This window comes from Rhinatrema bivittatum, chromosome 8 (assembly GCF_901001135.1).
Source record: "Rhinatrema bivittatum chromosome 8, aRhiBiv1.1, whole genome shotgun sequence".
NCBI lineage: Eukaryota > Metazoa > Chordata > Amphibia > Gymnophiona > Rhinatrematidae > Rhinatrema > Rhinatrema bivittatum.
In genome coordinates, this window is record NC_042622.1 from 86,985,970 (window position 1) to 87,013,771 (window position 27,802).

The following is a 27,802-nucleotide window of genomic DNA, read 5'->3' on the forward strand; positions in this document are numbered from 1 at the left end:
GTGACAGGCAGTATATCAGTGTAACTATCCCCTGTACCTATCCAGTATTAACTTTCCAAGCATCTTCATATGAGCTTCATTTTTCTTATCACATGTTTCCCTTGTCACAGTTATTAATGTACCTTGTTTATTGCTTCACCAGCTGGAAGCTGATTTCACCTCTTTCCTAGGCTTAGAAATGGGAACTCTTTGAGGAGCAGTGATGGGCCCCCTGATTAATGTTTGTTTCCATTTTTTTCCTGCAGGAAAACCCTTACCTCTGCAGCGATGAATGCGATGCCTCAAACCCTGACCTGGCGCATCCCCCAAAACTCATGTTTGACAAAGAAGATGATGGACTGGCAACGTACTGGCAGAGCGTGACATGGAGCCGGTACCCAGAGCCCCTGATAGCCAACATCACACTGACCTGGAACAAAAGCATTGAGCTGACAGACGACATTGTGGTGACTTTTGAGTACGGCCGTCCCACAATCATGCTTCTGGAAAAGTCTCTGGACTATGGCAGGACTTGGCACCCGTACCAGTATTATGCAGATGACTGTATGGAAGCATTCAGCATGCCTGCCAAGAAGGTTAAGGATCTGTCCATCACTAGTGCCAACAGGGTCTTGTGCACAGAGGAATACTCACGGTGGGCCGGGTCCAAGAAGGAGAAGAATGTTCGTTTTGAGGTCAGGGACCGCTTTGCCATTTTTGCGGGGCCAGATCTAAAGAAAATGGAGAATCTGTTCACCAGAATGGAGAGTGCTAAGGGACTGAAGGACTTCTTCACGCTCACAGACCTGCGTCTGCGACTGCTCCGACCAGCGCTAGGCGGGACCTATGTTCAGCGAGAGAATCTGTACAAGTACTTCTATGCCATTTCCAACATCGACATTACGGCCAGGTACGCTCAGGGCCACCACAAAAGGTGGGCACGAAAAGGGAACTGAGTGGGCACCAGCCCAGGAGGGTAGGGGGCATGCCTGCCTTTTGAGTCAGTCTGTGAACCTGAAAGGGAAAAAGGGTGTGGAAAGCAACCCTTGGCCAGGGCACCATTTTATCCAGGAACTGCTCTGCACATGCTCTCTCGCACTTTCCCTTTCTCATACACATGTTCTCTCTCTCTCACCTGTGCTCTCTCTCAGCTATGTTCTGATCTCACATGCATACCTGTTTTCAAATTGACATTCTGGCTCAAACTCACATTGTCTTTCTCTCTGCTTCTTTCATGTTCTCTTTCTTTACTCAGGTGTGACTTATTTTGTCACTGATATCATGCAATACTACTGCTGTTAATTGCATTTTTAATTGTTGATTTATATTCTTCCAACTTTATCGGCATCGGTTTTCATTACTGCAGCCAGCCGATTATGAAAACCGATGCCGAGCATATCGGCGTCGGTCTTCAAAGCGGCCGGCAGATGTTTTGTTTTTTTTTAACTTTAAAAAAAGTACAGAAAAGCATTTTTTTTCTGCTTTTCTGTACTTTTTTTCAGTGCGTTCAGCTATTAACGCCTGCTCCAGGCAGGCGTTAATATCTGAGCAATAAATGTGCGTCTGAGACGCACATTTATTTTTTTGCATTTGGAGTGAATGAGTAATAGCCTCATTCACATGAATTTGCATGTGATGAGCGCTAACTCATTCACTCCTCGTCGGATGCACGTTAATTAGGTACTAATCCCTCTATTGCATTAGGGGGTGGATTAGCGCCTATTTAACCTGCGTACGACAGCAGCTTAAACAGTGCGCTCGGCTGAGTGCACTGTATGGCATCGGTCCCATTGCCAGATAAGTCTGCATGGCTAAGTTTATACCAGCTCTATGGGCGCCTAAACGTAGACATACACTTATATGGCTAACTCCTAATATCGACAGTTAGATGTATAAGTTGTACGGCTAACTCGCTCCGCCCCAGATCCGGCCAGTACACGCCTACTTTTTATGCGTGTAACTTTTAGCCACATAAGTGACTATTATGGCTAAGCAGTAGCTGCTGAGCGTAGGCGCATATTCAGCAGTTGCTACTTAGCCGCACAAGTCCCTTTTATCTGGCTAAAAGCTGTTTGAATATCTTCCCCTTAATGTCTCAGGGAGGGATAATAGGTGCAGAGTAATTGAAGATGGGGAGCAATTTATTTACTTGGGTAAATCTTTAAAAATGGAATCTTTGCCCACCAAACAATGTATATAAGCAAAGCAGGAAATGGGTAGGGGGCTGAGGGGTGGGGCATAGAAAGGGCGACTTTCACAGCAGGGCTTTACTTGCAAGGACAGCCTCTTTGGAAATTTCCCATCCGGCGTGTGCAGAAATGAATGCGCATCCCTGGATTATGCGTGTCTGTAAATGTAGGCACACACTAGGAGAGGTGTTCCAGGGGTGGTGGTGGGGGGGGGGGGGGGGGTATAGGGATTTGCGTGCATACTTTTTACTTTAAAAAAAACCCCCAAAAACCATGTAAATTCCTCTGGGAAAAGTACCGGCACAAACAGGTGCATGTCTGAGCAGGTACTTTTTCCGGCTCAGTTTTCAAAGGGAAAACTCAGATAAAGTCTGCAGGTAAAACGTTCCTGCAGTCTTTTACCCTTTCCCTCACCATCTTAGAATTGCCCCCCAAAACCTTTAAGTCAGCAAGAAGTGTCAGCAAGCAGAGCGCCTTCTGTCAAACTGATTGCCCTCTCTTGCTTTGTTAAGGCCTCTAGCCTCGTGCATATCTAAGAGCCACAGGAGGCAGTCTGTCACCTAGAAGGCCCCTTTCATTGGCACCATGGGCAAACCTTGCGTTAGGCAGCCCTCTCCCCAGCTTACCTATTGGTGGCAGCTCCAGCCCAGCGCACCATCCTACCGATGGCAGTGGCTCCAGCACAGCGCTCCCTTCTATGGCAGTGGCTCCAGCACAGCGCACCATCCTACCGATGGCAGTGGCTCCAGCACAGCGCTCCCTTCTATGGCAGTGGCTCCAGCACAGCGCACCATCCTACCGATGGCAGTGGCTCCAGCCCAGCGCACCATCCTACCGATGGCAGTGGCTCCAGCCCAGCGCACCCTCCTACGATGGCAGTGGCTCCAGCCCAGCGCACCATCCTACCGATGGCAGTGGCTCCAGCCCAGCGCACCATCCTACCGATGGCAGTGGCTCCAGCCCAGCGCACCATCCTACCGATGGCAGAGGCTCCAGCCCAGCGCACCATCCTACCGATGGCAGTGGCTCCAGCCCAGCGCACCATCCTACCGATGGCAGAGGCTCCAGCCCAGCGCACCATCCTACCGATGGCAGTGGCTCCAGCCCAGCGCACCATCCTACCGATGGCAGTGGCTCCAGCCCAGCGCACCATCCTACCGATGGCAGTGGCTCCAGCACAGCACTCCCTTCTATGGCAGTGGCTCCAGCCCAGCGCACCATCCTACCGATGGCAGTGGCTCCAGCCCAGCGCACCATCCTACCGATGGCAGTGGCTCCAGCACAGCACTCCCTTCTATGGCAGTACTGCGTTTGCCAGAGCTGTGCTTTGTGCTGCTGGGGTTTTGCTGCTCTCCAAATTGCAGTGTTCTTGGTATCCCCTTTTCTAACAGAAAATTTAAAGAAGAACCTATCCACTAAGCTTTGTGAAATAGATTTTACATTGCAATAGAGCTATTAGCAAATGAGGTGCTCCTTTTCCCAGGTCATAACGGGGGTCTTATAAATGTTAGAATTTCTTAGATGGGGACTGTTAATCTGACTAAAAAGGTTTCTGATTATAGGACACAGTCAGGGCCGGTAAAGGGTATTAGGCATCCTAGGCGCCTTCTGCCTTGCTCCCCCTCCCCCCCCCCCCCAGTCACGGCACCACAGGGCTGCTCTTCGCCACCCCCTAATGGTCGGCGCCATAGGCGACCGCCTAGTTTGCTGAATAGGTTGCGCCAGCCCTGGACACAGTCCATTACTGCAGATAGTAATTACACCTCTTTCAGGTGTGAGCAGATTCCTGGCTTCGTTTAAAGAGGTGGTGGTGGTATCACTAAGCATCAGAATTTAAGAGAACAGGAGATAGGCACAGAGGATCCTTAGCTGTGGAGAAGTGAAGATAAAGGCAGAGATCAAATAGAGTCTGCATACGACCAGGAGGAAAGGAAAATGAGCAGGCTAGATGGACCTTGTGAACTTTCTTCAAAATATCACAGTAGGGCTCTGGCCTGGTGGCTGTACACTGCCACATGCAAGATCCAGGGCCAGATCTTCACAGCCCCTGCTCAATGGTGACACCTACTGGCTGGAAGTGGTCAAGAACCATCACTGCGGAGGCTGGGGCTAGGGAAGCTTAGGGAGAGAGGAAATGAAGGCTCAAGGTGCCAGATCCCAGTACTGGTCCCACTTGAGCTGGGAGCCTAAATGAAGCAGGAGGAAAACAGGGAAATATTCCAAAGTTGAAAGAAGGCTAAAAGCTCTTAGGTTATGGAGACACAGTAAGGTGGTTTTTAAAAGCCCGAAGCACCATCAGTTAGGGGATGCGCAATTATGTTAGGCTGGCGCGCGCCAAGCAGATTTTAAAAGCCACCGAATTACGTGCGTACATGCCGCCGTGCGCCCAAATGAGAAGTTTCCAAAAAGGGGAGTGGGTGTGGTCTGGGCAGGGATGGGCATTCCAGGATTGTAACACGAGATTTGCATGTAAATACTTGTGTGCACTGGCGCGCGCTGGAGTCCCCTGCCAGATAACTTTACTTCTGCTATGGATGACGTGTAAGTTGTAAAACAAAAAATTCGAGGCATATCAGCGAGGTTTTACAGGTTGGGGCTAATGGGTTGGGAAGAGAGGTTATTAAACTAGTGGAGCCTGGAAGTCCTATCCCTTAACTGGCAATGGGAAAATGGCAAATGGCATCGGCATGTGTGGCTTTTAAAATCCCCCCACTTATGCATTAGAAGCGGCATTTGCACGCATAGGCACATGTGTGCAAGGTCAGGCTATTTTGTAACATGCACGCATATACTTGCCTATGTTATTAAATGACTGCAATTCTGGGTACGAGCCGATGAATGTGCACAGAGTGCGCCTGTTCGCCGCTTTGAAAGTTTACCGTCCCTGGGATTTTGTCTACTCAGGTCATGTACTGTGCGTGCCTCTGCAGTGCCTCTCAGATTTTGGGCCACAGAAAGGGTGTGAGCAAGGACTGGTTTTAGGGGAAGTCTGGAATTATTTTTCAGTATTAGAGATTTGCACAACTGATCAGTGGCCCAGTTTTATGTTTTTCTCATCTGTTTTTTTCTCTTTTTTTTTTTTGCCATGCCATATGTTATCATGCAAAAAAAAAAGAAGAATAAAATAAAACTGAAATGGAAACATGCCAGGCACACACTGCTCGTCTGGGATACAGAACTCTAGTATGGACTTGGGACTGCGGTGGCATGTGCGTTATGGGTCACTAACACGAGCCCCAGGCGACACCACATGTGTATTAGTGACTCCCAGTGTCTCATGTTATGACCTCTTGCTCTAGAGTTTCCTTTCCGGTGGAAAGTGTGTCTTATGCGTGATTTCATCATCATCCTTTATTTCACACTTTTCCATCGAGAGAGCTCAAAGTTATTTGAATACTAGCAAGAGGAAATCTGAGTTTATTTCTACTAAGTGGGTTGAGCAGACCGTGAGTGACAGTGACCGTGGACACTATGCACATGGCAGTGAGTGACGCTGACTCCTGGTGATAACATGTGACATTAGCACCGGGTAGCCACAGTGACACACTGCTGTGGACAGTGGCTATAGCCTGTAGAATTCTTCCGCTGCAGACTCAGCAGCACTGTCCCACTTTTTTCTATGGCAACAGAAAATCCCCCGTGCCTGACCGACCAGTCTATCCTCGCCATACATTTTACTTATTTATTTGGCTTTTTTTTTTAATACACAATTCACAGAAAGCGGTTTATAATATATGAGTCAAGACAAAGGTCATTTGCAGCTTTACAATACTACATGTCTAGCAGTTTAAATAGCAGCAATCACAATTTACTTTGTAATTCAAAGGTGCGCCTTAAGACTAAATTTTATCTAGGAAACACTAACTAAACTCTGCAAAAACATCTAGGAGAAATAATAATGATTTACTCAAAAAGAACTACTGCGGCAAAAATGTGTTTGTTCAGCTGCACATTTGAGGTAGACTACAATGTAGTGTCATTTAAAGCCTTTGCGTTTCAGGTTTGGCAGCAAAGGCCTGACAGAAGAGCCAGGCCTTTAGCTGCTTTCTGAACTGGGGGGTAGTTCTGTATTTCTCGGAGCTCTTCCAGAGGGCAGGCGCTGCTCCTGAGAAGGATCTTTTCCGGGTGTCAGGTCTTTTGATTTCTTTTGATCAGGGGTGGGCAATTCCAGTCCTCGAGGGCCACAAACCTGTCGAGATTTTAGGATATCCTAATGAATATGCATGACATAGATTTGCATACAACTGAGGCATAGGTCATGCAAATCTCTCTCATGCATATTCATTAGGGATATCCTGAAAACCAGACTGGTTTGTAGCCCTCGAGGACCGGAACTGCCCACCCCTGCTTTTGATGATGGGATTGCCATAACAGATCCAAGAGAGGATCTTAATGCTCTGGATGGCTTGCACATCAGGATAGATAGGGCTTTCACCTCAGGACGCCTTAAACATCACTGCAAGTGTTTTGAATTTCATTCTGTACGGTACTGGCAACCAGTATAGTTTCTGTAGGATAAGTGTGATGTGGTGGTGCTTTTTGCATCCTTCAGTCTTTCATGCAGCGGAGTTTTATATTATCTGAAGTTTTATGGAAAACCATATTAGGCCCTTGCACAATGCATTACAGTAATCCGGTGGTGTGGTGGTTATGGCATGAACCTACCGTGAGCAGGTTTATCTTCTCAATGAGAGGGCACAGACTTCTCAAATTTCGTAGCTGAAAGTGGCAACTCTTTTCTGTTGCCAGGATCACAGGCTTCCTTCTGCCCCTGGCTTTGGATTGAGATGTTACCATACCTGACAGATAGACAGACAGCTTTGGTGTGCTGTGCAAGGCAGCGGTTGGTGAGATTGTTCTGTATAGTGGGACAAGCTGCTGTTTTTCCTTGCGAGAATTCCTACTGGTTTCCATCACTGATTCTTTTCCATTGCGTGGTCCTCTGCTTATTCTGCTCAGCAGTTCATCATCATACCTTGCTCCCCTTTCTCACTTACCTCCTGTCTCCAGTTGCTTGGGTGTGATTTTTCTTTGCTGGTTAACCCACAACTGACAAATGTCCGGTGACAAGAGGAGCCAGCCCTGTTTTTCTTAAACTCCATTGCACTGCATTCTGGGGCTTTCCCTATTAAAACAGCTCTACATGTTCCAGAATGGAGTGGGGCAGCATTTAGCAAAACCAGGCCTGGATTGCCTTTCAGGGCTGATTGTGGTTTAATGGGAGCTGATCCTGAAGTCAAGGTTTTTGTACTTCTCGTTACTTTAAAAGGGAGGGTCTCATAAAATTCATTTGGGGATTTTATACAGCTCTGCTTCAGTAGTATCTAGAATGTTCCAGGCATTTCTTGGATTCATTGGCTGTTTTTCTGCTCGTCTTCTACATTCTTGCTTGTTTCTCTTTCAGGCAGAGATCTTGCAGTGCCCCAGAGAGTTGCAAATAACGGAGTCTCTTTCGCCATGCTGTAAAGTGAGAAGGCACACTTTCATAGTAGACAGAAGCATTAGTTTCTAGTCCTGGCAGAGGTGCTGAGGGGGATTTAACAATAGCACAGTGTGTCTCAGCTTTACACAGCTCTTTCTTGCTCAGCAGGCACTTACAGGCAACCATTTCTAACATTACTAGCTTTTTCGCTCTCAAATTACTGCTCCAAAGCATTTCTACTGCCCTCATGCAGGTCTCTAATTCTGCTAGTGGTGCGCGCTTTCACTCCACACTCACTACTGCTTGTGTTAGGTCTGCATTAACCCTGGAGGTTAATGCTTCACTCTGGAATCAGTTCTTGGTTACACTGGCACCACTAATTAGTCTGAGCTCCAGCTATCAAGAAACATTTTGGAACATGTGGAGGCAGGCGTTTCAAAAAGCCCAATGGAAACACATGGCCTTGGATTAATGTTTTCAGCAGGCACAAAGCAGTAAAAAAAGATGGATGGTTAATCATCCGGGGGGGGGGGGGGGGGGGGGGGGGCAAGGTGCGTCTCCACTGCTGCAGGAAAGCTGGTGCCAGGCGCTCAGCAGATGATTCCCAGCCTTTCTGCCCCTCTTTCTTTCCAGGCTGCAGGTTCACATCTGAGAACTGCTGACTACTTTTGGATATGGAAGCATGGAGGAGGAGGGGTTAGACTAATGATATCTCCTCCCCCAGGCAGAGTCAGCAGTGCAATTTGGCTAATTAAATGGCCTAGCAAGAAAAAGACTGGAACCAAATTAGAGAAGGGTTTGCAGATGTTAAAATGCAGTGCTACAACTGTTAAAAACCTAAACCTTCCCTGGAAAGGGGCCATGCAAAGCAAACTCAGGAGGCTCTTGAACCCTAAGGCAAGATATCAGGTAAACCTGAGGATACAGGAGATATTCCTTATCCTTACGGATTGTGTGAGCTGAAGGAAGGGGTGACAAGGTGGGGGATATGTTAAAAAGAACTTGGCAGGAGAAGGCCAGGGGGACCATAATGAGGAGGAGGTTGTGATGCCGAGACGCTCGGGCTGCTGTTGATGTGATGGGGGAGAAGGCGTAATATGGAAGGGAATGGGTATGCCAAAGTGGGGAGGGAGTAATGGGAAGGGATTCCAGCATGCTAGGGTGAGAAACATTTAAGTTGATCAAGGGACTTCCAACCAGTGCATCGGGTAAGCAGGAGCTGGGACAGGGGGCTAACTGCAGATTTGTCCAGAACTAAAGTGAGGGCCCGGACTGCAGCAGATAGTCCCTTGTCCTGGGTGTGACCTTCTACTGCAGCCTCCCCCAGCTCAGACAGCACCAGGCATTGCTTCTCTACTACAGACGCGCCACCAGCTGTGGCCAAGACAAGGAGATTCGTAAATTTTCAGCCTGGCAGATTATTTTTATTCTCTGTGTTTCTCTACTGTATTCTTTTTCAATAAATGTCCTGTAAGCATTGATCTGGTGAGTAACGGGAGACAGAAGCAACTGATCACTAGCGTAGGGGAAGGGAGGGAGCAGCTGGATGGGGTATGTATGTCTTTGCATTATATGTTTGTGGGTTTCAGGCTGGATATGTCTTTTTGTGTGCATTTGAGTGTACGTAGATATGATTATGTATATATGGGAGACAAGCAACTGATCACTAGCGTAGGGGAAAAGAGGGAGCAGCTGGACAGGGTGTGTATGTCTTTGTGTTATATGTATGTGGGTTTCAGGCTGGATATGTCTTTTTGTGTGCATCTGAGTGTGTAGATATGATTGTATGTATATATATGGGAGACAGAAGTAACTGATCACTAGGGGAAGGGAGGGAGCAGATGGACGGGGTGTGTATGTCTTTGTGTTATATGTATGTGGGTTTCAGGCTGGATATGTCTTTTTGTGTGCATCTGAGTGTGTGTAGATATGATTGTATGTATATATGGGAGACAAGCAACTGATCACTAGTGCGGGGGAAGGGAGGGAGCAGCTGGATGGGCTGTGTATGTCTGCGTTATATGTATGTGGGTTTCACACTGGATATGTCTTTGTGTGTGCATTTGAGTGTATGTAGATATATTTGTATGTATATATGGGAGACAAGCAACTGATCACTAGTGCGGGGGAGGGGAGGGAGCAGCTGGACGGGGTGTGTATGTCTTTGTGTTATATGTATGTGGGTTTCACGCTGGATATGTCTTCTTGTATACATTTGTGTATATGCATGGTTGTATGTGTCTCACATGTTTCTGTATGCAGGGGGTTCTGTGTATATGTGCTGTATCTTTGTATGTTTTTGGTTTGGTGTGTTCTGCTGTATGTATGCAGGGAATTCACTGGACAAAACAGTGCCCCCTTCTGTTATGGGCTCATGTGCATGCTTCCCCCAGCTTGGCACTCTGGGTAGTCTTCCTGCTTGCCCACTCTTGTGATGGCCCTGTGTGTGTATATGTCTGCTTATCTTTGTGAGTGTATGTTTTTATGTGAGTATACTTGGGTTTATGTGAATGTGTTTTGTGCTTGCCTTCGTATGTTTTAGGGTTCCTGTATTTGATTTCTAATTGTGGTAGCATGAATGTGGACATTTCTGTGGGGGTCTTCTGGCTCTGTATGCGCATGAGTTTCTTATTTTCCGTATTCTGTTCTATCTCCATGGCTTTGCACATGTGTACTCTGTATTTGTATAAATTTCTATGTGTGTCTGCTTCTCTGTTCCTGCAATAGTGAAAAAGGTAAACAAATGAGCCTTTTTTTTTTTACATTATTTTTCCAGGTTTAGTAGCTAGCACTGAGGTGATCCCCACTGCTGCTGGGAATAAGGCCTGGGTTTGCACCTGTCCCTGGCAGCACTGCCTCAGGATCAGTGATAAAGCACCTGCCGGTCTCTGCTGGCTCCGAGCTCTGTGCTGCGCCGAGTGGTTCTCTCACTGACACATTAATAAACAGTAATTGGAGTTAATCAGGCGTGGAGAGCTGGACAGACGGAGACCGTTCACAGAAATCATATTTGGGAAAGGTGAATCAATGCACGAGTAATTACCAGTGTCGCTGACCCCTCCCTTCCCCCAAGGCAGTGGTTTAGGATGGAGCTGCTTAGTTATACATGAGAAATGGAATCAGTGAGCCAAGCAGCCAGGCTGTGGCCTTCCTCTTCCTCTGCGTGGCCACAGGTGCCTCTTCTCACTTTCCCTGAATTGTGATGTAAATGGCATTTCTCTCAAGTACTCATCTGCCAGCGACAGGGGCTGCAAAGGGAGTTTTGATCAGTACAGGCTTTACTGCCAGCTCTGTGCATTCTGGGACTCATAATCCAATAGGAAAAAGGTCAAGTAGTAGCCAGGAATAGTAGTGTTTTTCTTTAATGGACTAGTGCAGAGATGGCCAGCTCCAGTCCTCAAGAGCCACAAACAGTCCAGATTTTCAGGATATCCAAAATGAATATGCAAGAGAGATATTTGTATACAATCGAGGTAGTGCATGCAATTCTAGCTCATGAATATTTATTGTGGATATCTTGAAAATTGGGCCTGTTTGTGTCTCTTGAGGACTAGAGTTGGCCACTCTTGGACCAGGGCAGTGGTTTCCATACCTGTTCTGGGGGATCCCAGCCCATCAGGTTTTCAGATATCCACAATGAATATGCATAAGATATATTTGCATGCAATGCACGCAAATCTATCCCATGCATATTTATTGAGGCTGTTCTGAAAACTCAACTGGCTGGGAGTCCCCCAGGCCAGATTTGGGAACCACTGGGCCAGGATCCGTCTATACTATAAGTCCATGTCAGTAAGGAGATCTAGCCAGTCCTGGTTTTACATCATCCATTGCATACAAGCTCTTGTAGTTTCTTGATAACCCCCCCTCAACTAAGTTGTCAGAAGCAGCGGGATTTGAACCCATGGCCTAGGGAGTTCAGAGCAGCCAGAGGCTTTGATAACAAGGTCACAGGCTTCCAGTTTCTTAGCAATGTGGACATACAAGTCCCAGCATGCACTGAGAATAAAACCAGAACATTTCAGCCCCTCCCTGATGACATGAGGCGATATCATAATCCTTTTTATTTCTTTCCAGAGTGACAACTAGATCATGTTATATCAAATGCAGAATTAAAAATATTTAAAACAGGAGGTGTAGGTGGCCAAAAAAAGTCTGTATTCATATCAGGCATGAAATCCACACTTACAGCTGTTAAAATGCATTTCTACTCCAATTGACTGATGTTGGAAGAAAGGCAATAGCTTGTAGAAAGCCCCCATGCCCCAGGGTGATAGCTGGCTGGTGTCCCAGCAGGCGTGAGAGCGATGGTCATTTCATGGTGGAGCTTGTGCAGGCCTGTGTCAGGCAAGTGCGGAAATCAGGAAACGTTTCTAGCCCGGCTATGTGTGGCAAACTGCTGGTAGCATAGCCGAAGACTGATGCCAGAAGTCCTATCACCTGCCTAATGCTACTTGGCCTCCAGCAGCTAATGCATGTGAGGGGACGCCAACACCTCCGCAGCCCAACAATTCAATCTAACCAATGAGGGCAAGGACCACATTACAGGAAAGAGGCCAGAAGCTTTAGCAGAACATTTATCCAAATTACGCCACAATTATTTTATTATTATTAATGATACTTCCATCCTGCTTTGGCCGCTGAGCTTCTAAGTGGTTTGGAGTCTCTGCATGAGGGGGAGAGAAGAAACCATTTCTTGCATCTGCACAGAAGTGCTAGGAACAGGCCTGGGGAAGAGCCAGATGGATTTTCAACCCCCGCCTCCCTGCCACGCACTGATTTTGGTGAACACCTTGCAAACACAGAGCAGCCTTCCAAACAAAAACAGCAGGCATTTCCCTTCCAAAGTAGTACAAAGCTGGGCACAGACCTAGCTTGTATCCTGCAGAGACCACTACCTGTCCCTGGGGCACATTAAAGGCTCCTCAATTTGGGTTTTCTGACGAGCTCCTAAAAGTTAGAGTTTAAACTGTCAAAGCAATGAAGGAAAAATCCAGCATAAATCCCAGCCCCATGGGATTCCTTTTAAAAAGGAACAAATATGTGACAGGCAGAATTCAAAGGAGAGCTAGTAAATCCTGCTCATGGAATAAACCATTAACACCCAGGCCACTGATGTGATGAATCTCTAGGTCTCAGTGATGCTTGGTGCAATATTCCAGCTCGGGAAAACCAGGCCTGAGCAATCATGTCCCATAAGCCCTCTTTGCTGGAGGTCTCCCAAACTGCACTTTTGGGTGTTTCTATTTCTAACATCTGCATCAGTTCCTCCTGCAGATTGCGCCTGTGACATTAGTCAATTTAAGGGCATGCCGCTGAACTCTGTGGAGGGGAGCGATGCATGCAAGAAGGCGACAGCCTCGCTAGGGAAGGCGATACTCTCTGAAGCTTTGAGCTTCTGCAAACCCTTGCCCTAAGGATAATATCACAAGCTCGTACCCCTGCCTGGAAAACAGGCGGAAGGAGTTAAAGGGGAAGGAGGGGGGGGGAGCTGAAATGTTTGTTAGTGGAAGCAGGAGTGCGGTGGGGCCGCGCAGTCAGAAGCGTTTGAAGTTGCTCCGATTCTCATTATTAAATAATGCAGTCTGATTGATTAGCCTGAAAAGTGCTGTGTTGGGGGTCAGCTCACTCAGCTTAGAGTTTCTGCTAGATTGATGGTTCTCTGAGGTCAAATTCAGAAAGCAATTCCCTAGCAAAATTGATCCTGGGATGAAGGAACTTTTACGGCGCGCATGGCTGCCTGGGGCTCCCTTTCCTTCCGTTTCTTCATTTGAGCTCTGCCTTTAGTTGCAGGGAGGAGACAGCAATAAAAAAAAAAAAAAATCTACGAGGCCAGTGCTGGCCCAGTGATTCTCTGCTGTTATGTGGAGGGACCCGGGCTGGATTGCCGGCTCTGTTCTCTGGGCCAGCCGGGTCTGGGGATGCTGCAGAGGCAGCACTCACAGCTCTTGTTAGGAGGGCGTCCCAGTCTCTGTGCAACAATGACTCCTCCTAACCAGTCTGATGATTGCAGGGTTCCAGAAGGTTCCCTGGGGCTTGGCCCCTGACTGAGGACTCTCACTGAAATGAATGAGCTAAGTGAGTTGGGAGGGGATATAACATAGGAAGAATAATCCCCAGGTAGTTGTGAATGAAGGCTCCTGGAGCATGACCCAGCAGAGGCTGCTGCCAATTGAGCTGGAAGGAGGAGGAAACTGCCAGGCGAAAACAAAAAAATCCTTTGGGATGGAGCATCATCGGAGTGCCCAACCTGACCTGGACTCGCTTTGAGTCTCTAAATACTTCCCTTGTCCTCACCCAATCAGTTCTCCCATCTTCTCAGCTTCCTCCTGTCCTGACCCTCCTCTGGCTCTGATTCCTTTGCTGCAGATTGTGACTACCCCTGAACTTTGCACAAGGTCCCCAGGCCTTCAGGACTGCAGCAGGTCTGGTTTTTAGCTTATCCATAAGGTCCAGGTTGATTTGCATGATTTTGGTTATCTTGCTTATGACTTTCAAAGATCGAGTTGCCATTTCTGTGCTCTAATGCACTTTGTAGCCCAGCCTCCTGCTTATGGACGTCAAGGACCAAGATGCCCTTCCATGCTCTGATGCACGCTCTGACCTCCTGCTTGTCTGTACTTTCAGTTGATTTCTGTAACAAGCAAAGAAGAATTACTGTACCATGGACATTAAATAATTCACAGCGTCAAACTCCATGGAAGCACAGCGCTGCTTATTCCAGGGCTTAGAAATTGAATATAGAAGTTGCTGTGGTAAGAGAGCAGAAAGGGCTAGAAAGCAGCCTTGAGACATGCTATGCTTACATCTACTCAAACTCTCTTCAACTCACCTCTTCCTTCTCCTGACATCCCTCCTGCTGCCAAGCCACAGAAGGAGTGACCCTATGCCCCCTGGAAATGAACAAATGGGTGTCAGTGAATTAGAGAATGAACTGTCCCACTGCCCACCCCTTTCAGCAGTCACCATGTCTGGGCCCAAGAGGCTGGGATCTGAGATGGCCAAATCCTCTCATGTTGGTGTTATTCAGATGTCCATATACAGCTGCCATTAGACCCTGGAGCAGATGAAGCATTTCTTCCCAGCGAGCTGATGTAAGTCAAAGCGACTCATTGTTTTCAGAACCCCTCTGGAATTAGGTATTTGGTCATAGGGAGTGCAATCTGCTGCAATCAGGGTTAGGTCCCCAGGATAACAGATGGATCTTGGAGACTAAGAGGCAAGGAGAGAAAATATAAGAGGACAGTACCACAGTATAGGGGCTGTAGAGATGACCATTGGTCCAGGAGTTTTACCTTGGAAGTGAACTCTGAGACAAGTGAAGCGGTTGCTATTGGATGCCTACCTTAGTTTAGAGAACTATATTGTCCAGCTTTGTAAAAAGGCTTGGTATAATTGTCTGTTCTTTGAGGCCTTTTTTTTAATCTAGTCAACAGTTTCAAATTGTTGTCTAATCTCTGGTCTTAACTCCTATGAAATACTGCAGTTCCCCGCTTGTGGGATTTCCTTTGAAGAGCTTCTGGAGTATGTGATTTCACGTTGTGGGTCAAGGGATCATATTATATCAATATGGGTCAAATTGCATTGGCCCTGTATGGGTGAGTTCCTGCATAGCTCACTGAGAAATTGCATAGATATGTTCCAGGCTGGCAGCTGAGGGCCTTTTTATATGTACTATTGATTAAAGAATGTAAGTTAGCTAAAACAAGGACTCATGCCTTTACTTGTGTTGTACCAATTCTTTGGAACTCTTTGTTTAAAGCATGGAGACTAGAAAAACACTTTCTTAAGTTTAGGTGGCTTTTGGAAGCACATCATATTCCTTAATTGTATTGGAATATTCATACCAGATTGTTTTATGAATGTGTTTCTTATTTATAAGGTCTGAAATTGTCATAGAGGCCTCACCTGGAGTACTGTGTTCAGTTCTGGAGACCATATCTCCAAAGGGACAAAGACAGGATGGAGGTGGTCCAGAGAAGGGTGACCAAAAAGGTGGATGGTCTACATAAAATGACTTATGAGGAGAGGTTGAAGAACCTAAATACGTACACCCTGGAGGAGAGGAGGAGCAGGGGTGATATGATATAGACTTTCAGGTACTTGAAAGGTTTTAATGATCCATGGCCAACAACAAACCTATTATGTTGGAAAAAAATCAGTAGAACTAGGGGCAACGATTTGAAGCTCCAAGGAGGAAGACTCAGAACCAATGTCAGGAAGTATTTCTTCACAGAAAGGGTGGTGGATGCCTGGAATGCCCTTCCGGAGGAAGTGGTGAAGACAAAAACTGTGAAGGATTTCAAAGGGGCATGGGATAAACACTATGGATCCATAAAGGCTAGAGGATGGGAATGAAGAGAAGAGCCATGGGGGTGGATTACTGGAGTGGAAGCTAGTATCTGGTGATTACCCTTACTCAATAAGCCTTCGCATGGTTAATGCAACTCCAACATTGCTCTGTGCTTCAACGGCAAGAGGAAATGTGGAAAAGAGGATTTGCATTTAGATAACAACCAACAAGGACACAACTTCACAATCTGGGTAAACAAATAAGCGTGGGGGTATCTTGCTTATTACGGTGGTTACTACCCTAAACCAATTAAGCCTGATACATCACTTTGAATGCATATACAGTGTTGCTCTCTGCTTCTACGGCAGGGGGAAATGTGGAAAAGAGGATTTACATTCAGACAACAACCAACAAGGACTGAACTTCACAATCTGGGTAAACAAATAAACTGTGGGGGTAACTTGCTTATTACTGTGGTTACTACCCTAAACCAAATAAGCCTGATACATCACTTTGAATGCATATACAGCGTTGCTCTCTGCTTCAATGGCAGGGGGAAATGTGGAAAACAGGATTCACATTCAGACAACATCCAACAAGGCATTGATCTGTGCAGTCTGGGTAAACAAGCATTGGGGTAACTTGCTTGATGCGGCGGTTACTACCCTTAACCATTAAGCTTTATGCTCACCTTTGATGTAACTCCAACATTACTCTCTGCATCAATGATAGGGGATGGCAGGAAATTTGAATCAAACAGTTATCAACAAGGGCCCTGAACTTGGTGGTTGATGAAACAGATAAATGTGGGAGCTTACTGGGCAGACTAGATGGGCCGATTGGTCTTTTTCTTCCGTCATTTCTATGTTAAGTAGGGGACATAAGAAATTGCCATGCTGGGTCAGACCAAGGGCCATTCAAGCCCAGCATCCTGTTTGCAGCAGAGGCCCAACTAGACCACAAGAACCTGGCAATTACCCAAACACTAAGAAGATCCCATGCTACTGATGCAATTAATAGCAGTGGCTATTCCCTAAGTAAACTTGATTAATAGCCGTTAATGGACTTCTCCAAGAACTTATCCAAACCTTTTTTAAACCCAGCTACACTAACTGCACTAACCACATCCTCTGGCACCAAATTCCAGAGCTTTATTGTTCTTTCAGTGAAAAAGAATTTTCTCTGATTAGTCTTAAATGTGCTACTTGCTAACTTCATGGAATGCCCCCTAGTCCTTCTAGTATTCGAAAGTGTAAATAACCGATTCACATCTACTCGTTCAAGACCTCTCATGATTTATTTATTTATTTGTTTGTTTTTCTATACTGATGTTCATCGGACATGTCACACCGGTTTACAGTGTAATGGAGGAGCCTATTAATGTAGACTTCTTGCTTTACACTGAAACATTGTAACATTTTAGATTGAACTTTGTAACATTTTGCATCGGACTTTATAAAAACTTGCTTTGAATTTCACATAATATTGCATTGAACTTTATAACATTTTGCATTGAAACTTTGTAGTATGCGTATTGATTGGTCTGTGAGGAGTTATTATAAATTATATTGGCATCTATTGTAGTAAGAAAGCTTGGGTTTTTAGGTTATTGGGGTTGATCACATTATGTGATTATGCGGTTCTGTGGTGGTTGGTGTGGGGGGGGGGAGGTGTATGGGGGGGGGCACCTCTTCATGTGTTGGGTGGTAATGGGGTATGCTTTTTTGAAGAGCCATGTTTTAAGGTTCTTTTTGAATGATTGGGTTGTGGGGTTGAGCCTGAGTTGAGGTGGTAAGCTGTTCCAGAGTATTGGGCCTGCCACTATTAGGGATCGTTCCCTTGTTGAGGTTAGGTGGGCCATTTTTGGTGATGGTGTATGAATGAGTCCAGTGTTCATGGATCGGAGTGATCTTTGAGTGGATTGAAGGTGAAGGGCAGGGCTCTGCCAGTCGAATATTTCAGTGTATAGTGCTTTGTGTATGAGTGTTAGAACTTTGTATTGAATCCTGTGTGTGATGGGCAGCCAGTATAGGTTATTGAGGATTGGTGAGATGTGTTCAGATTTTTTGGTGTTTGAGAGTGATCTTGCCACTGCATTTTGGAGCAATTGGAGTGACCTGAGGGTATTGGATGGGAGGCCCAGGAGTAGGACATTACAGTAGTCAAGTTTGAAGAAAAGCAGTGCTTGGAATACTGTTCTATAGTCTTGGGCATAGAGAAGTGGCTTGATTTTTTTGAGTATTTGCAGTTTGTAAAATCCATTCTTTATTATTGATTTGATATGATTCTTCATATTGAGTTCATTGTCAATGAGTACACCGAGATCTCTGGCTGAGGAGGTGGTTCTTTTTTTTTTTTTTTATTTCAATTTTATTAACATTTTCATATGCAATACAAAACCAGGATCATGATACAAACAAGTGAAAAAAAAACAAGATACAACTGTTAAATCATGTTCCACATCCACAAGATACAAACATTGGTGTATATCCCAGTCCCTGTTCCCTATCCCAATCCTTCCCCCCCTTCCCAAATATACATCTTATATATTTCTAGTCAACGGTACTGGTTCTTAAGACATGCATTCCAGTCCAAAAGAGCGATATGATAGTGCTAGTTTTCATTGTCCCTAACGTGCTAGATAAGGATGGTTGTTTAGCACTTGAAGCATCAATTTATTAATGCTGATACTTACAGAATATAATATTATTTCCTTGAGAGCATTCCAAAATTGGAGTCTCACTTCCCCAGTGCAGAAAGTATAGGTGCTCCAAAGATCTTCAGGAAGCCCATGGTAGAGGTTAATAGTCAATATTGGGTAACTCTGTCTAGATTGTTATAGTCTCATCCATAGAGAGGTTGCCACACTTTAAGATGATAAGCCATCAGGTCATTCTGTATTGCAGTCAGATAATCAAGGCGCCGGTGGACCATCAGTTTAGCCTCTACTTCCTGCATGGTTGGCAGGACTGCTTATTTCCAATGCTGTGCAATTGCAGTATGTGAGGCTATCATGATATTCTGTCATCTTTTGCAGGTGCTGGGTTGTGGACTTTGAGAGTTGAGATGGTCTTGTTGTTGATATGAAGTATTTCAGTTTTGTTGAGGTTGAGGGATATTTTAGATAGTAGTTGTGTTATCTTCGGGAGGAGGTTATCCCAGGTTTTTAGTGTGTTTGTGATAGTTTCTTTTATGGGGAGGAGAATCTGAACATCATCTGCATATAGGAAGTAGGTTAGATTTAGTCCAGTTAGAAGCGTACAAAGGGGGAGGATGTAGATGTTGAAGAGTGTGGAGGAGAGGGATGAACCTTGAGGTACACCATGTGTAAGGGGGATTTGTTTGGATTTGGAGGAGTTAAGTCTGACTTTGTATGACCGGTTTGTCAGGTATGATTTGAACCATTTGAGGGTGGTGTTGCATAGACCGATGTCACTTAGACTGTTTAGTAAGGTTTCATGGTTGACAGTGTCAAAGGCGGCAGAGATGTCGAGTAAGAACATAAGAAATTGCCATGCTGGGTCAGACCAAGGGCCCATCAAGCCCAGCAACCTGTTTCCAACAGAGGCCAAACCAGGCCACAAGAACCTGGCAATTACCCAAACACTAAGAAGATTCCATGCTACTGATGCAATTAATAGCAGTGGCTATTCCCTAAGTAAACTTGATTAATAGCTGTTAATGGACTTCTCCAAGAACTTATCCAAATCTTTTTTGAACCCAGCTCCACTAACTGCACTAACCACATCCTCTGGCAACAAATTCCAGAGCTTTATTGTGCATTGAGTGAAAAAGAATTTTCTCCGATTTAGTCTTAAATGTGCTACTTGCTAACTTCATGGAATGCCCCCTAGTCCTTCTGTTATTCAAAAGTGTAAATAACAGAGTCACATCTACTTGTAATGACCTCTCATGATCTTAAAGACCTCTATCATATCCCCCCTCAGCCATCTCTTCTCCAAGCTGAACAGCCTTAACCTCTTCAGCCTTTCCTCATAGGGGAGCTGTTCCATCCCCTTTATCATTTTGGTTGCCCTTCTCTGTACCTTCTCCATCACAACTATATCTTTTTTGAGATGCGGCGACCAGATTTGTACACCGTATTCAAGGTGAGGTCTCAACCATGGAGCGATATAGAGGCATTATGATATTTTCTGTTTGCTTTTTTGACTGCTGCAGCACACTGAGCCGACAATTTTAAAGTATTATCCACAATGATGCCTAGATCTTTTTCCTGGGTGGTAGGTTCCATATTAAGAGCTAACATCGTGTAACTACAGCAAGGGTTATTTTTCCCTATATGCAACACCTTGCACTTGTCCACATTAAATTTCATCTGCCATTTGGATGCCCAATATTCCAGTCTTGCAAGGTCCTCCTGTAATATATCACAGTCTGCTTGTAATTTAACTACTCTGAATAATTTTGTATCATCCGCAAATTTGATACCTTACTCGTCCTATTCCTTTCCAGATCATTTATATATATATATATTGAAAAGTACCAGTCCAAGTACAGATCCCTGAGGCACTCCACTGTTTACCCTTTGCACTGAGAAAATTGACCATTTAATCCTACTCTCTGTTTCTTGTCTTTTAACCAGTTTGTAATCCAGGAAAGGACATCGCCTCCTATCCCATGACTTTTTAGTTTTCATAGAAGCCTCTCATGAGGGACTTTGTCAAATGCCTTCTGAAAATCCAAATACACTACATCTACCGGTTCACCTTTATCCACATGTTTATTAGGAGGAGGTATGACTGGCCACAGTCTAGGTCTCTGAGGATGTGGTCTGTGAGGGAAAGGAGGAGCGTTTCGATGTTGAAGTGTTTTCTGAATCCGTGTTGGGATGGGGATAGGATGTTGTGATTTTCCAGGTGTGCTGAGAGTTGACGGTTGACGATTTTTTCAAGGATCTTGGCGAGGAAGGGAAGGTTGGAGATGGGTCGGTAATTTGATGGATCGGCTTTGTTGAGTTGTGTTTTTTTGAGGATTGGTTTGATGCTGGCACACTTGAGAGAATCAGGGAAAGTGCCTTGTTCGAGTGATATATTAACTATGTCTGCAATGGGTCTGGCTATGATGTTTGGGATTTGCTTTAGGAGTATTATGGGAATGGGGTCGATGGGGTGGGCAGCTGGGTTTAGTTTTTGAATTATAGATTCTACTTCGGTTGAGGCAACTGTTTCAAATTGGGTCCAAGATGGTGTGGAGAGATGTGCTAAGTTGGGTGCAGGCTGGTTGGTGTGCGGATTGGTGGCGATTATTTTAGTAATTTTGTCGTTGAAGTAGTTGGCGAGTTCTTCACAATTTCTGGTGGAGTATTCTTGATGAGTTGTGTCTGGGTAGGTTGTATCAGGTCTGAGACGTATGCAAATAAGGTTTTGGGGTTAAATTGGTGGTCATGGATCTTTTTGGAGTAGTAATCTCTTTTGGCCTTTTCAATGTCTGTTCTGTAGATGTATAGTATGGTTCTATATCTGTCTTTTAGTTGAGGGAATGGATCTTTTCTCCATTTTATTTCTGATTGTTTTAGAAGGTGCTTGATGTTTTTTAGTTCAGGTGTGTACCAGGGTGTTTTGTGTTTGTTAGCGGTCTTGATTAAGTTTTTGATAGTTGGGCATTTGATCTTTGCAACTTCTGTGTTGATGGCTGTCCAAGAGTTTGTGGCGGTATTTGCATCGTTCATGTCGAGATCTTTTAGTTTAATTGGTAGGATTTCAGTGAGTTCATTGATCTTAAAGACCTCTATCATATCCCACCCTCAGCCGTCTCTTCTCCAAGCTGATTATATTATCCTATGAGTTGGAATTTGTCCAAATGTTTTGTTTTTTATGATTTTATTGTATATGAATTGCATTTCTAATTATTGAAGTTTTTGTTATGTTTTATGTTTTTCATTTTTTTGTACATGTTTTTTTGTTAATTGTAATTTTTGAAATGTTATTTTTCCAACTTCTGGTGCAGGAGACAGGCGATAAAAAAAAATACAATTCATAATTTTTCCATCAGAAAGAAATATGAAGAATCCTGTATGCATCAGAATCTCTGTCCAGGTGTAAAAGAAATAAAATAAAACACTGCTCAAGGAGGCTAGTAGCAGGTCATATGTATACACAGTCTCAGAGCATAGTTGGGTTATGTTTACACATAATATAAAAACACAGACAGACACATTTAAAAACAGTATTGGAGCATATTTACATACAGAGCCATGTTTACACATGGTATCAGAGCACAGTGGATCATACAGAGCCACGTTTACATATGGTAGAGTACGGTGGGTCATGTTTATGCATGGTAGAGCACGGAAAGATAGGTTATCAAAATATAGTGAATTGTGTTCACACAAGGTAAAGTTTCATACAGTATTAGGAGCCCTAAAAATATACAAATAATTAAAGTCTGTAAGAGAGGAAATGGTAATGAAAGTAAACAAAGGTTGTGAAATTTCTCCCAGTGGAAAGTTTGGTCTCTGAGGAGGAAATAGTGCTCTCAGCATTTAATTTTGCAAAATCTGAAGTTTGTCAGTGATAATTGCACCCTCCCCTCCTCAGGACTAATAATTTGTTTCATAAACTTCACAGACTGTGATATCTAACATTATATAGTATAATGTACGTTCATACATATCTCTGTGTCATTGCATGTTTAATGCATGAACCTCATGACAAGTGAAGCAGAGCAGGTTATTCTGTTAAACCAGATATGAACAAAAGCAGCTCTTGTCTTTCTATAAAGCATTCATAAATTGTACATTAGCTGCTTTATAATGAATTAACTTTTCAATTTAAAATAATCCCAGGAGCAATCTGATTACTAGCACCCCTGTGTGCTTTATAATAGTTATAGGTCCAGTACTCGTTCTGTCTGGGCTTTGTTCTCTAGGGTACTTATATATTCAGTTCTGGATTTGTCAGGTTTTTGCTGTATGGGATTAGCTACAGATCTGGTTCTGGTGGGTAGTTGTTCTCTAGGATTAGTGATGATCCATTTCCGGATCTGTTGGGTTTTTGCTCTGTGGGATTAGTTTCAGATTTGGCTCTGGATCTGTTGGTTCTAAGGAAACAGATTCAGTTCAAAATTTGTTGGGTTTCTATATTGATTTCCTTCTCCCCTCTCTGTGTTCCTGCAGGTGTAAGTGTAACCTCCATGCTAACATGTGCAACTTCAGAGAGGGTAGCCTGCAGTGTGAATGTGAACATAACACCACGGGCCAGGACTGTGGCAAGTGCAAGAAGAACTTTCGGACTAAGTCATGGCGAGCTGGATCTTACATGCCAACCCCTCATGGATCGCCCAATGCATGTATGTATAGAGGATAGAAACATGCTATCATATGCTTTTACACATCTTATCCCTCATGGGTCTCCCAATGCACATACATGTCCAGGAGAGAAACATCTACTAAATATGCTTAGAACGACCACGTTTTTTGATGGAAATAGTCAATCAATAATGTAATCCTTTATGAGCAACTAATTTCCCACTATCCACATATTTAGATCAACACATAAATAATGACCATCATAATAGGCATCATTGTGTGGTGTTATACAGCCATTAGTCACTCTGCCTTATATTTAATCATAGGTCAATCCACTTGTTGGAACAATTTTTTTGAAAATTGTTTTATGCTTCTTATCATATTCACCCGTGAAAATTAAAATGATGTGAACGGTTCTCAATCGCTAAATTTTTAGGAACCTTTCAACTGTTAAAGTCCAATGGAATGCTGTCAACCAACCATGATCTTCATGCCCAGATTTTTACAAAGCAATGATATTATCTCATTGTGGTCTTCATGCATAGAGGATTACAGGAGAGAAACATGCCATTGTACACAGCCATGCCTATCTCTTCAGTGCATGTATATATCGCAGGCAGAAAACATACAGTAATACAAATAAATTGCATCTATGTAGTATAATATCTACCCTCTGTGTCTTAATCCTTCAGGGGAAGGTACTGTAGATAACAGACTTTTAAGAAACCTTCAGTCTGGATGGAATATAAGACTAGCTATGGAATTCTACCATTTTTTTTGACTAAGCATGGAGTTCTATCATCCCTTCTGTATTTTCTCTCTAACTATGGAGATCTACAGTCCCTTCTCTGTTTCTTCTCTTTATATCATCTCTCTTCTGACTCTGTCTCTCTTTTAACCTTGGAGTTCTTTCTCTCTCTCTCCTTCCTAACCATGGAGTTCTACAATCCCTTCTGACTCTGTCTCTTCTCTTCCAGGTGCAGCTGCAGGATCAGCCTTCGGCAGTAAGTACATTCCATTGATCTCTTCTTGCTACTTTTCTTTCCTATGACACAGATACTGCTGCCTTACTTTACCATGACAGAATAAACAGGGATCCTCCTCATTGTCACATGACCCTATCAAACCATGATTCGGTCACCACATCTTTATCCCACTATGACACTTCAGTATGAGCCAAAGAAATGCAGAAATGGTCTAAATTATTTTTCTTTCCTTATTCCATGTGCTGGTATAGTCATGTATGCTGAAAGATCTGTGACAAGGAGCTAGTTCTAACTTAACCTTTTATCATCCTTGTCTACACCTAGTTGTTTTTATCTTGCACCCTCCTGCTCTGTGTGTCTGTATCTCCTCTTTTTCCACCTCACTTTCACACTCCTATTATACTCTCATGCCTTCCTATGCTCCAAGGTCGTCTTTATTTATTTATTTATTTATTTATTTATTTATTTATAACTTTTTTTTATACCGAAGTTCAGGTAACAGAATTACTTATCACTCCGGTTTACATTATAACAAGTAGAAAACAATGACAACATATGTCTTACAATGAACAAGGGAGTGAAAAACTTGGATAATAACTAACATAACATAATAAAGTCTTGAGAAGCATTGTTACACAGATGGAAGGTTTTATGCAGGTGGACCCTTGGACCGAGGGGAAGTTGACGCTACCTGTGGGGAGGAGTCCCACAGTTCCCACCATCGGTAGGCGAGTCTGATGGAAAGTAGAGGCTTCACCACTACCAGCCCACGTTCCTTGGGTTTAGTTATATATTCGGGTGCCGGGGCTGGATGGACTTAGGTGGGGCCTCTGTGGTAGGGGTGTGCATTCGTTTTGAACTTAAATGGAAAACGCAACTTTTTTTTTTTTTTTTTAACTTAAAAAAGTGATGAGGCGTAAACGATCGGATTTCCAACGTATTCAACATAGCTATGTTGAATACGTTGAATACGTTGAATACGTTGGAAATCGCGATTGTTGATCTAAATAAAAATTTAAACCCCTCACCCTCCTTAATTCCCCTCCCAAGACTTACCAAAACTCCCCAAGCTGGCCAAAAGTTCCATGAGGGTCCAGGAGCGGACGCGTGGGGAATCACGTGACGTCCGCGTCACTCCGACGTGGCGCCGACGTCACGTGATTCCCCTCGGGTTCGCTCCCGGAACCCTCGTTGGGCCCAAAAGGAACTTTTGGCCAGCTTGGGGGGGGGGCCTCCTGACCCCCCCAAGCTGGCCAAAAGTGCCTTTTGGGCCCACGAGGGGTCCGGGAGCGGACCCGCGGGGAATCACGTGACGCCGCATCACTCCGACGTGGCGCCGACATCACGTGATTCCCCTCGGGTCCGCTCCCGGACCCTCGTTGGGCCCAAAAGGCACTTTTGGCCAGCTTGGGGGGGCCTCCTGACCCCCCCAAGCTGGCCAAAAGTGCCTTTTGGGCCCAACGAGGGTCCGGGAGCGGACCCGAGGGGAATCACGTGACGCCGCGTCACTCCGACGTGACGCTGACCTCACGTGCTCCTTGCAAAGGAGTTCAGAAATGGCATCCTGACCCCGCTGGACCACCAGGGAGTTTTGGTAAGTCTTGGGGGGGGGGGGGAATTAAGGCGGGTGAGGGGTTTAAATTTTTATTTGCACATATGGACATAGACTCAACTTATGGAATTCTCCATATGTCCATATTGACCGCAAATGACCCCCCCTTTCGACTTATGGACTTATGAACTTAAACTTTTGGTCTGCACATCCCTACTCTGTGGTGATGGACGTCCTGGTGTAGAAATGAAGCCAGTGCTCATGCCCAGGTCCAGAATGAACAGCAAGCTCGAGGTTGGGAGTCAGACAACAGTCGAGGCAGGCAGTGTAGTTCATGGTCAAGGTCCAGGCAAGGATCGAGGCAGGCAGTGTAGCTCATGGTCAAGGTTCAGGCAAGGGTCGAGGCAGGCAGCATGAAGCAAGGTCGAGGTACAGTCCGAAGTCAAAGCCAAGATCAGTCTGAGGAAAGAAGAAGGAAGACGAGGAACATGGGAGACAGGAAGGAACTCAGGAACAACAATCCACTTCTCAGAAGCGAGGAGACCTATTGCCAAGGCAAAGGTTGGAGGTAGGATCCAGCTTTATATAGTCCTGGGTTGCTGATGTCATCAGCAAGGGCCATGGGGCTTTTCCCACCGTGGGCCCTTTAAATTTAGAAGAGCAGCGCATGCCTAGGGGTCGGGTGCAGGAGCCAGACGTTGGGGGCGTTCCAGCCACGAAGAACAGCTACAGTGGCGATGGCAGTCCCAAGCCACTGTAGCTGAGCAACGGTGGTGCTCAGGGCTGCGAAGAAGAGTTGTGTTGGCAGCGGCTCCCCGCCACTAACAGGGAGCCCAGACCTGCTTCTGCCATGGCGCCGCAGCGTTGGCTAAGTGAGGCCGGCCACGGTGCTCTGCGTCCAGCAAGTATAACAGAAGGGCAGGATTACTTTAAAGGAAAACCTTGGTGGGCAGGTACTAATAATTTCCTTGGGACTGCACTTGTTCAGTCCCCATCAGACAGTCAGCTCCCATTCCATCCACAACAAGTAATGGCAGTTCAGCCCAGCAGTCTGGAATGTGTTTTCCTCTTGCCTCATGCTAGTATTGGGGATTTTATTGCAGAAAACAAACAGTAAAACTTAAGCCAACTCCTCTGGGTCTAGTCAGCAATGCACTGGCAGGGCTCTCTTGTGTTTGTGAAACATGGTGGTGTTGCATGTAACATTTTCCTCTCTGAGGTAGCCCTGAGTACTTTCTCTAAACAATCAGAGAGTCACTTCCTTTATTCATGGGGTAAACCTAACCTGCTGAAAAGATTAAGTAAGTACATTTCCTGGCTTAATTAGAAAGCAAAATGGATGCTTTATTCTAGAGTCAAAAGGGGAGAGAGAGCCCGGTTCTCTGGCTGTTTATTTTCATGGTGCACTATGTAGGGTACTAGATGGCTTCAAATCATCAGGGCCACGCTGAACAGGTCCTGTTTTACCCTCAAAGATTTTGAAATTGAACTGAGTCAGAGAATAGAGAGAGATCTGCAATTTGTACAGGAACTTTTATCACCAAATAGGAAACTATAGTTTAAAACCAGGCTGGGTAAGAGCCTTTTGCCTAGGTCTGTCTCTCGCAGGCTGGGTAAGAGCCGCCTAGGTCTGTCTCTCGCAAGGTGCAGAGAAGGGAGGCTAGAGCCTGAGCATCCATCTTTACAGCCCTACATCCTGTCCTAGCCCTTCTCTCAGCATGCTTCGGTGAAGACGAGAGGCCAACTTCAGGGCTGCCAAATGACCCAGAAATAGATAGAAGGCTCCCTGGAGGAGTGGACAGCTTTCTCATGAGTGTCCATATTAACCCCTTCTCTGCTGCTCTTTAGAACTTCTGGGCCCACAAATGAGGATGCTTATGCTCTCCTTCGCCTAGTTTTGGCTCTCTCACAACCAGTACGGGCACCCTTGTAGCTGCAGTTCAGAAGTGTCTGCAGTGCTTCATGTTGTAATCTCACCTTTAGGGCTTACTGCTGGCTCCACGGCCTGTCATAGTGTCTGCCCTAAGTGTAAACTTCAAGAAGGAAGAGTCCAGAATGGGGCTGGACCCAGCTTCCAAAGTGACTCCATCCCCCATGCCTTTCTTTTTATTCTG

At 45.0% G+C, this 27,802-nt stretch overlaps 1 protein-coding gene across 1 annotated transcript in view; it reads left to right on the plus strand.

Annotated features, from left to right (window-relative positions):
* Window positions 1-27,802, plus strand: part of NTNG2 (netrin G2) — a 71,468-nt gene that overhangs the window by 25,722 nt on the left and 17,944 nt on the right. Inside the window, 3 exon segments of the mRNA XM_029614146.1 lie at window positions 246-889; window positions 23,019-23,191; window positions 24,128-24,154. Of these exon segments, the coding sequence (XP_029470006.1) occupies window positions 246-889; window positions 23,019-23,191; window positions 24,128-24,154 (844 nt within the window).